This window comes from Sceloporus occidentalis, unplaced genomic scaffold (genome assembly GCF_023333645.1).
Source record: "Sceloporus occidentalis isolate IW3139 unplaced genomic scaffold, rSceOcc1.0.p SCAF_260, whole genome shotgun sequence".
NCBI lineage: Eukaryota > Metazoa > Chordata > Lepidosauria > Squamata > Phrynosomatidae > Sceloporus > Sceloporus occidentalis.
In genome coordinates, this window is record NW_028317240.1 from 613,521 (window position 1) to 623,639 (window position 10,119).

General features: G+C 35.7%; 1 protein-coding gene across 1 annotated transcript; it reads right to left on the reverse strand.

Moving 5' to 3' along the window:
- Window positions 1–7,896: 7,896 nt before the first annotated feature.
- On the reverse strand, window positions 7,897–9,828 carry ZNF518B (zinc finger protein 518B). Its single transcript, XM_089504207.1, has one exon. It carries the CDS (start codon window positions 9,826–9,828, stop codon window positions 7,897–7,899), a length of 1,932 nt encoding a protein of 643 aa, XP_089360333.1.
- Window positions 9,829–10,119: the final 291 nt, after the last annotated feature.

Here is a 10,119-nt window from a genome sequence, read left to right on the forward strand (position 1 = left end):
ATATGTTTTACATATTACACAGTTAATAGGCCCTAGATACTTATATTTGACATATAATGCAATGATAATACATATAATAAGACTGGAAAGTTGAGATTGCTACATGCATTATGACATCATGGAAATAGCTTCAAACTAATTGTTAGAAGCACGCTTTTTTTCCCCATAACAAAGATTTACAACTTCTGCTTAAAATTGAAAACAAATATGTTGTCCATTCATACATCTGTAGGTATCACATTCGATGATAGGTTGAGATTATGGCCATTTGGTTCATTCATTTAATAGTTCAAAACCTGTTGGTATTTGTCGCCAAATGTGATTTTGCACTTCAGTCATGAGAATCTGAGAATAGATTCTGATTATGTGGCTATAGTTTGGAAAGAGTATGTGTAATTAAAGAGCTAGTTCATTAAAAATGCACTATATAAACGCCAGCAATATTTAATATTGTAGGACCCAACCAAGTGCAAATGGTATATAAAAGAATTTGACCGGGTGAAAGCGGAGCATGTTTTATTACAAGAAAAACAAGTAAGATTTTGTTTTAATAGTTACTTTATGCAAGGTTTGACTTAGATCGCTTCTGGGTGCCCATACTTATAAATCTGTACATTAATATTTTTCATGTATATTTCATTTTAAATGGCATGTATTTTGCACATACATGTTGGTGAATTCTAGGAGTCTCTTGATTTCTTCAATTTTCTATATGTGAATGGCACACATTTGCGTGGCCTGCGAAAATAATATATCTTAACATTGCCCGTATCACAAAATCACCCGAAATCCCATGCACACACATAGTAGGTAACAATTTCAATGTTTAGTTAGAGACACAAACTCATTTTTTTGGAATTCAAACTGAAACTTTCCTTACAGTCCTGTAAAGTATACAGTAGTTCTGTACAAGTGTGATTTATCACATGTTAATTATGAATAATGTATTAAATCTTTCAGCATTAAACTGATCCAAAAATTTTAGGCTGGCGTGAAAAAAAGAATGCCTTTGAACATATACATGTCAAAGTTTAGTTTTTATCATTTGACAAAATGCAAAGTCAGTGACATTTGTGAGGTCAGGCACTAATGTTGGACAAGAACACCAAAGGGCCTTCCCCAAACTGTTCCCACAAGGTTGGAAACATAGCATTGTCCAAAACGTCTTGGTAAGTCCCCTTCAGCATACCAAGACATTTTGGCCAATGCTATGCTTCCAACTTTGTGGGAAGAGTTTAAGGAAGGCTCTTTTCTATTCCAGCATGACTGCTTCCCAGTGCACAAAGTAAGGTCCATAAAGACATGGTTGGACAAGTTTGGTGTTGAAGAACTTGTCTTGTCCTTAACCCCATCAAACACCTTTGGGATGAACCGGAACGGAGATTGCAAGCCAGGCCTTCTCGTCCAACATCACTGCCTGACCTCAAAAATGCTCTACTGGATGAATGGGAAAAATTCCCACTGTCCTAGTACTAGTAACTGTAAAATTATGAAGCTTCCCATTTAGAGAAATCAATTATTTATATTTGATAAAACAAATAAGTTTCTCTAAAGTTTAATTTAAATGTGTTTATGAACAGGATGGCACATTTCTGGTAAGAGATAATGGAACACGGACATTTAACGAACCATATATTTTATCAGTGTATTATGGATATAAAGTATACAACATCAAGATAAGGTACCTTGAAGACAGTGACCAGTATGCTCTTGGAACAGGTCTAAGAGGAAATGATGTAAGTCATACTCCTATTAAATAACTAAAAGAAAACAATGTATGTGATTTTTGCATAGCTTATGATACCCGTACCATATACAGCACAGATTCAAATTATTGAGAAAAGCACTACCAGTCCCTCTAAAACTCTTAATTGCATTGTAAGCTCTATTGCACTCAAATTTGAATATCTAAATTTACCATAGAATAAATAGAATCAAAAATAATAGAATTTCAGGGATGACAATTGTCTAAGGTAATGCTAAAAAAAAAACCCCAATGTATTTGTTAAATAAAATTAATAAGCAACTGCTCATTCACAAAGCGTTAACAGGCAAAACTAATGAGGTCCTTTCACCCTATTAACTAGACTTGTGCACAGTGAGCAAAATCAGTTCAGCCGATTTTTTTCCTTGCTTTTGCTAGATTTTTTTTTTAAGTACATTTTGTTTCTTGTTCTTGCTGTTCGGATTATATTTGGAGTAGTTTTTTTTTCATTTGGAAACTAAATTCAAAACTATATTTTCAATGGGGGAAGTCTGTCACCTAATGAAACCAGGTTCCCTCTGAATTTTCATTTCCCTCGGGAAGCAAAACTCAGAAGAGTATTTTTAAAGGGTAGGTCCCAGCCACCTTTTGGTTTCTCCTTTATCTTACAGCAGTAGCATCTTAGGGCTTAGGAAGCATTCGGAAGGTAATTGAGTGGTAACAGCAGGGCTGATTCTTCCTTTTTTTTTTTTTTTTTTTTTTTTTTATTCCCCCCCCCCCCCCCCCCCCCGTCTTCACTTTTTTCTGGACCAAAAAACAGACCTGCTGCAATCATCTGTTCATCTTTGCTCCGGGGAGATATAAACTTTGCAGGGCTGGCAGTGTTTGTGGTCGTGCTGGAACCGGCGGTGCTTGCTGTAGCACTAGTAGCAGTTTTATTACGTACTTCACCATAGAACAGTTGGATTCTTCTGAATTTGATCCAACACCAGCACTTCACTCCTCTGTGATGCCATGATAGTAACTACATTGTGCCTTTATATTACTAGGTGGGGTTAAGAAGATTAAAGAACCCCACCCCAGTCAATTTTCTGCAGTAGTGGCACAGTTAAACTATATGCCACGGTTGTTTTGGCTACTTCTATTTATTCTATATCCTCCTACACACAGACCTTTCCTTCTTTCCCCGCTAGAAGAGCAGCAAAATGGGCAAGTTAGTGAACTTTCAATTAATATCTGCAGTTTTGCTTGATAGTTTTCTTGGGGGTCCTCCTCATTTTAATTCATACGAATACACGAATAAGGTTACATCTAACAATGAAGTTCATATGAACTAGTCTACTAGTAATTATTTAGTACGAAGAGCAGAGGTAGCCTGGTAAATACCTTGCAGGGACACTTAGCTGAGCCCCAACAAATAAGAAAAATACAGTTGAAAAAATGCTTCATTTTGCTTCATTCATCCAAATGTTTTGTCTTTGATCATAAAATTAACTTTTTTTTACCTGTTTTACAGAAATTTAATTCCGTGAAGGAAATTATTGAATTTCACAAGCATACACCCATAATACTTATTGATGGAAGAGGCCAGAAAGATACACCACGGCCACAGTGTTACCTAACACACCCATCCAGTGTGAACGGTCCAATGTCTTCATTAACACTTTAAAACATCTATTTATCTTGAGATGGTTTCATAACACAATAATGAGGGCATGTTTTTAGGTCTTTTAATCTGGATAGCTCAGCCCAAAAAGTTTTGTGGAGTAGTGGTCCTCAAAGGATATTTTCAGTCAGTTCTTGTGGCCACATTTATCAATGTAGCCGTAAACACATAAACCACTCTAAACTAAACAAATACACTCAGACATCCTCAACAAAATAATGCAGTAAAACCCTGGATCACTGTCCTTTCCAGATCGTTATATGGGAATTGAGCTTGCTCGCCAGTTAAGCACAATGCTCATTTCATTCTGTGAGCAAGATGGCAGTCACGCGATGGCTTTTGCTATGGCAGCTGCAAATGACTGGGTTGATCGCCACATCCGAGACTTGGCATTTTTTTCCAGGCACAATAGACTTGCTTTTACCATTAGACCTACGCAGCTACTGTAGAGCATGAGTAGATACCACAACAGTCCAAAGACACTTTCCACTTCATATGAAGTATTGCTGCACTGTAATAGTTCTCTTTTACGATAATTAAACTAAAATCTTTTACATAACGGATGTAAATTATATATATATATATATATATATATATATACACACACACACTATACTTGAGCAGCATTCAAAATAGCCAATGTACCTTTGAGACGTAAGTGCCCCGATGACATCGTTATGTCTTAACACAGCATATTTGCATATTTTCACAACTATAGAAGTTATGGCAGTTGATAAATACAGAACTATTTTTGTGTTTTATTCACATATAGAGCTTTTCACTTATCAAATGGGCTTTCATTAATTAAAAGCAGCCTGTGATACGACTCGTCTCATTCTGGGATAAGCCAAGCAAAAAAGCCAAGCAAAAAAGAAAATGCTCTAGATTGTAAGCAGGGTCCACTTTATCTAATGTGTCTGTCTGTCTGTCCTAGCCTGTCAGTTCTAGATTTACCATACCTTTTGAATGAATGTGCTGTAAGAAATGCTGTGCAAATTGTTGGAGTTCTATAAATAAAATATTAAAACTATGTATATTTGGTGAAGTAGAATGGATCCGTACAGTGGAACTGGATTTTCTTTTTACTTAAATGTTGTAGGCATCTGATTGATTTACTACTTGGGTTTATGGCTCTCACCTAGCTAATCCTTCCAATACACTCAAGATTCTTAATACTTAACCGATTGTCAACAAGCCTATCTAGGGAAACAGTTAACGTTATGACTAATGTACTATCCACTTTACAGACAGTATCATGTAACTATCTACCGTAATTAGAGACTACACATCAAGTTGAGCATCAGTATACATCTATACAGTGCCAGGAAAATATGGTTTATTCACTAAAAGGAAACATGACAAGAAAGATTCTGGAAAAGTTCTATTTCAGCTTTTTACACTATACATTATGAAGGTCCAATCGCAGTGTGCTTCTGCTGTTTCACCCTGTATAATACACAATACAATTATAATACATAATACTCTCCAAAGTCTCCTTACACATTGAATTATGCATTCTACAGCTTAGACCTTCTCGCTGGAGTCCTGTAACACTATTGCTTCTTTTAGATAATAAACTCAAGGGAGCAAGCGACTCATTTCCTTTTGTTAGACTATTTGATTAATATTTCTTAAATACTGTACAGTAAATTAGAAGAATGGTTAATACAAAAATCAAAAGGCAAAATATAGCATTTGGATACTATATTATCAACAATAGAACAAAAGAGCAACTGGCGAGTAATTATTTGGCTCTTTCATTTAAGAGGAAAATTCAAGATTTTGGCTTAAAATGGCAATTTGGGTCTTTTATAAACTGATCAATTATTAATGCTGTAACAATTATTTTGGGGAAATTAAAATGCTTATGGAAATCATCCACAGAAGAATACAAGTTTACCACTTAAGGACAATGGGCGGTCCCTAAACCCATTGAAAACAATGCATTTTGAGCCTGTACATTACGGGCTGTCATTAAGGGGTTAATTATGACCTTCATAAATATAAAGGAACCATATTTTTCATTACCCCAAAGTGGATCATGTGTGCAGACAATAGGTGTAATGCTAAATGCTTGTAAAAAAAAAAAAAGGACAGCCAGTGTAATGCTTGTACCAACATAAAAGTGGGTTTATTTCACTTATTTTAAGTAAATGACATTTTACAGTGTTGAAAAGGTAAGAACATGTATTTTATTTCCCATCTAAGACTCAACATGAAATTCAAAGCAGCTTGAAAATACATGTAATTTTGCCTATTGTAAATGCAGAATTTTCTTATTTAGTTAAAGTGATGTCATAAAATGTTTCAGCAATACTATATGTAACTCAACGAACATGAATTTTACAAAATATGCATTCGCGGGCACTTGGTTCAATAAATAAGAGATGTTGCTTGGTGGTGACTAAGGAGATAAAAGTCCCCGATCTGAGATATTGCAAACATCAAAGAATACATCATGTAGGGTAGAGCTTGAATCTTAAATTTGGCAATGTGCAATGTTTGCGTGTATAGTGTGGATTTTATGGCAGCATCTTGGATTGGCTACTAGAGACTCAAGTCACAGATCATTAACAGCAATACCCTGATTTCAGGTGGTTAGTTTGTACACGTTTGATTTAAATAACCTGAACCCTACCAACGTTTATGGTATTGTGCTGCTATGGATGGAACTTAGAATATCAAAATCTGGCAGCATCTGTGCGGAGAGTATTCGTTATTTTAATGTTTGTAATCTACCATTTTTACTTTGTTATTGTTGATATTGTTTGTTGGCAATTTTAGATATGACTGAAGGCTCCTGCAATAACTTTCTTCTTATGAAAGATTTGAAAATACTAAAAACACATTAAGTTAAAATGGTCCATTAAGATTTTTCCAATTGATTTATTTAAAAATACTGATTCCATGACTGTAGCGATATGCTTCTACAACATTTGAAAACACTTTTGTAATCCTTTAACATAGAATTAGCAAACATACATCTATTAAACACACTAGGTGAACACAGCCAAAAGAGACATTCTAACATGTTGCATTTAAAGACAGTATCTTGTAGTGCTAAAGGCTACTTTAACAGAGTATAATTTATTTAATAAAATGCAATTTAATGTTAGTATGAAAGTACGGCTATGTGACTGTGTGCAGTGAGTGAACCAACAAAGGTCTGTAGAACCTAATAGCTATGAGAGATGAGAAACAAAATGTACTTGTGATAGGAAGAGTGTTTAAGAATCATTAGGATAAATTTATGTAAGAATGATACCATTTACAAAGCTTGAACTTTCACTTATTAGTGGTACATAAATGGCTATTAATCGTATGGATATCAATAAATGTATAGATGTAAGATGTGGACCAAGAATGTGTATTCACTAATGCTCCTAGCAATGTACCAGACACTGGCAAGATATTATAAACTGGACCAAGTCAATTGGTAATTTGCAACATAGCTTTTTTTTTTTTTAATTTAATACAGCGTTGGCTCACAGCGAAGCCTTCAGTCAGTCGATACCTTTCATTTGGCCAACAAAGATGTAAAATACACTTTTGGGGTCCTAAAATGTCTCATCCTGAGATCGACCTCTCAAGTGCTGAAAGCTTCTGTAACGTTACATAAATTTCCTACGATGGCCCAACAAAATGTGTGGGTTCAGCTAAAAACTCAATTTCAGCTATGTCTATTTTACTCTTATGGGTCCAATGCACCTTAATGGAACAGACTGAAGCCAAAGTTCTAGTCGCTAAAAGGGAGAACGGACAGGAGAGTTAAGTTTTTAACACCTTGCCTCCAATATACATTATGAAGGTTCAACCTCAGTAAGCTTCTGCTGCAAGAAGGGTTTGGCTGGCCCTGAATAACACAGTTAAAACAGGGAGAAATTACCTAAATGTTCCAGCCCACTGCATTACAAATTATGGGAGACTAATGAGCAGTAAAATCTCAACTCTTCCTTTAGTGAACACCACCAAGAGATTCGGAATTACCAAATTGGCAGGTGTGATCTGGTTACCCAGATAAAATTAAAAAAATCTTTAACTACACTCTAGACATACTATAGCGCAAAGTCCACATTTCAGTCGTGTCTCAGACTTTGCAACCATATGCGATAATGGAAGGCAGAACATTAGGAAGAGAAAAGAAACGAGGGGCATGTGATTACACACACTTAACACTAAACTTTCAATGTGTTTTTATCAATGTTTAAACGTCATTTTGATAATAAAATTCCCTATAAGTCTTCAATTTAAAGTGTTTCTAGTAAGGCACATAAACAGTATATATGTTTTTGTATAAATCAGAGAGCTTCAACAAAACACTTTAATACTAAAGATCAAATTCATATGTAATTGCAATGCTAAAATAATTAATGGCACTAAATACAATAGGGGTTTTTTTAATGAAAAGTGACTTTTTACAATAGCAACCAATGGACCGGTCCAATCAGTAGAGACATTCAACCCAAATGTCTTACACCTGCTTTCAGAAGATTATAGAATCATCAGATCACTTCCTCCAAACATATCAAGCATATGTATTGCACATCTTTTCAGATAAAGTTACTTTTATGACGTTGCTTTTAAACTTGTTGAGAATTTTCATAATATGACGTGTTTCCAGTGAATCCATATCTGGATGGTTTAATACCACTACCGGCTGATTGCATGAAGGTGTCTGTGTTAACTGGCAAGCTTTAAAAGGCAAGAGTCTGAGAGGTCTTGAACTTTGAGGTAATGTCCTCTTTGAGGCAGATGTCCCTTGTCTTCTGGAAAGTGCTTTATCTTTTGGCTTCAAGCAATTTGCTTTGTGAAAACTTTGTTTTCTGGTCACTTTTGAATTTCCTGTTAGACAAGCTCTGTTTGTAGCTCTGTGCACATTTCCTTTTGTTAAGATGTTATCACCGCTGTTATCTGTAATATTTTCCTGTTCTGAAAATGTATCAGTTGGATTGGTTTTTAACTCCGGCAATACATTAAGGCCATTTTTAAAACCATTTTGCATCACACATGTAAGAGGCTGCATGACGACATTTTTGTTGCAGGATAAAAACAAAGTCTGGGGTTGAGGGCAGAAATGCATGTCCTTTTTATTGTAGCGGTTTGGTTTGTCCCATCTTTTCTTGTGGTCCTGCATTAATGCCGACGTTCGATCTTTACAGGTTTTTCCACCACCTGGTGTGGGAACCAATTCAGCATCAAGACTTTTTTCTTTAACAGTTAGTCCAAAATCAGCATTTTCCAATATAATGCTTGTCTGTTTTTTTATTTTGTCAAACAGCTCATCTTTACCATTTTCCAATTTGGAAATGCATGTAGTGGTTGCTGTACTGGGAAGCGCTTGGTTACCAGGAGGATTTACAGATACCTGGGCAGCACCTATCGTTTCAATGCTTTTCTTAGGAAGAATTGATTCATTGCTGTCATTCGGGCAGTTTTCCCATTGTATGCCTTCTAAAATGTTCTTCGATCCAGAGCTGAGGGAGAATACTGAGGAAATGAAGGGGCCTTCTACCACATGACTAATATTGTCATTGTTTTCTTTTGGTAATGCTCCAAGCAAATTTTGTTTGCTCTTTGTAACTGGACCTTCAGTTACTGACATTTGTTTTTCATTTGATGGAAGTTTACTAGTACTAATTTGAAGAGCACTGCCTTCTTGTAAGGAACACAGGCTTGAATGATCAGCATGCTCTTCTGAAGTCAACATATCATCTTGCTGTTTATGTTCTTTAAGTAATGCTTCCTTGTTGGGCCCATCCTCACTCTTCAATCTTAAGTCCCTTTGTTCAAAACACTTTAAAGTTAAGTGGCAAGTACTGTTAACAGGATTCACTTGCGCAATCTGAGCAAAACAACTGGAAGGTACCTTAAATGTTTTAGGTGCAACTACAGTTAACGTCATCCATGGGTACAACGGACCTTCAGATGGAGAAATGACTTCTACTTCTACTTCCACTTGACTGCCATTCACACTAGCATTACTTACATTTGAATCAAATGTGGGAAGTAGTGAGGTAACATTTCCCATGTTATTTGTTAAATCTACAACTTGTTCAGTAGTATTGACTGTATTGTTTGAACAACCATGCGACGTATTACTTGGTAAAGGCGTTTGTACTATATTAACAGACTTTGCACCGTTAATTGCACTGCTTACAGAACACTGTATTTTGCCATCACCATGGATTCTTTTGATGTGTTTTACAATATAGTCATTTCTAACAGCCCCATAACCGCAGTATTCACAGGTATATGGAAACTTTCCTGTGTGTGTCACTAAATGTCTCTGGAAGTCGCCTTTGGTATATGATACGTAATCACAATGTGAGCAGGAAAACTTAATATCATTGTGAAGAGAGACATGGTTTTTATATTTGTGTGGGTCTTTTGTAGAGAACCTGCACTTTTCACAATTGAATTTTGTTACCATTTGCACTTGATTAGGGAGATTCATCATCCTTCTTGTTTGCAAAGCATCCAATTTTATGATTTTTAAGGCAAACTCAGATGCCAATGAACCATTCCATTTCCAAATGCAAATCCAGTATCTGTCCCCTTTCAAATATTACAACATCCTTTCTTTCCGGAGCTTGAAACTGGGGAAAAAAAAAGAAAATTAGGATCCAGGATTTCTGAACATGCACAAAAGCTGGAGTGGTTAAACAAAATATAAACACAAAGAAGGCTTTAACAATATAGCAGCGTCAAAACTTTCATTTATGACATCTGACTACTGTTTACAATAGCA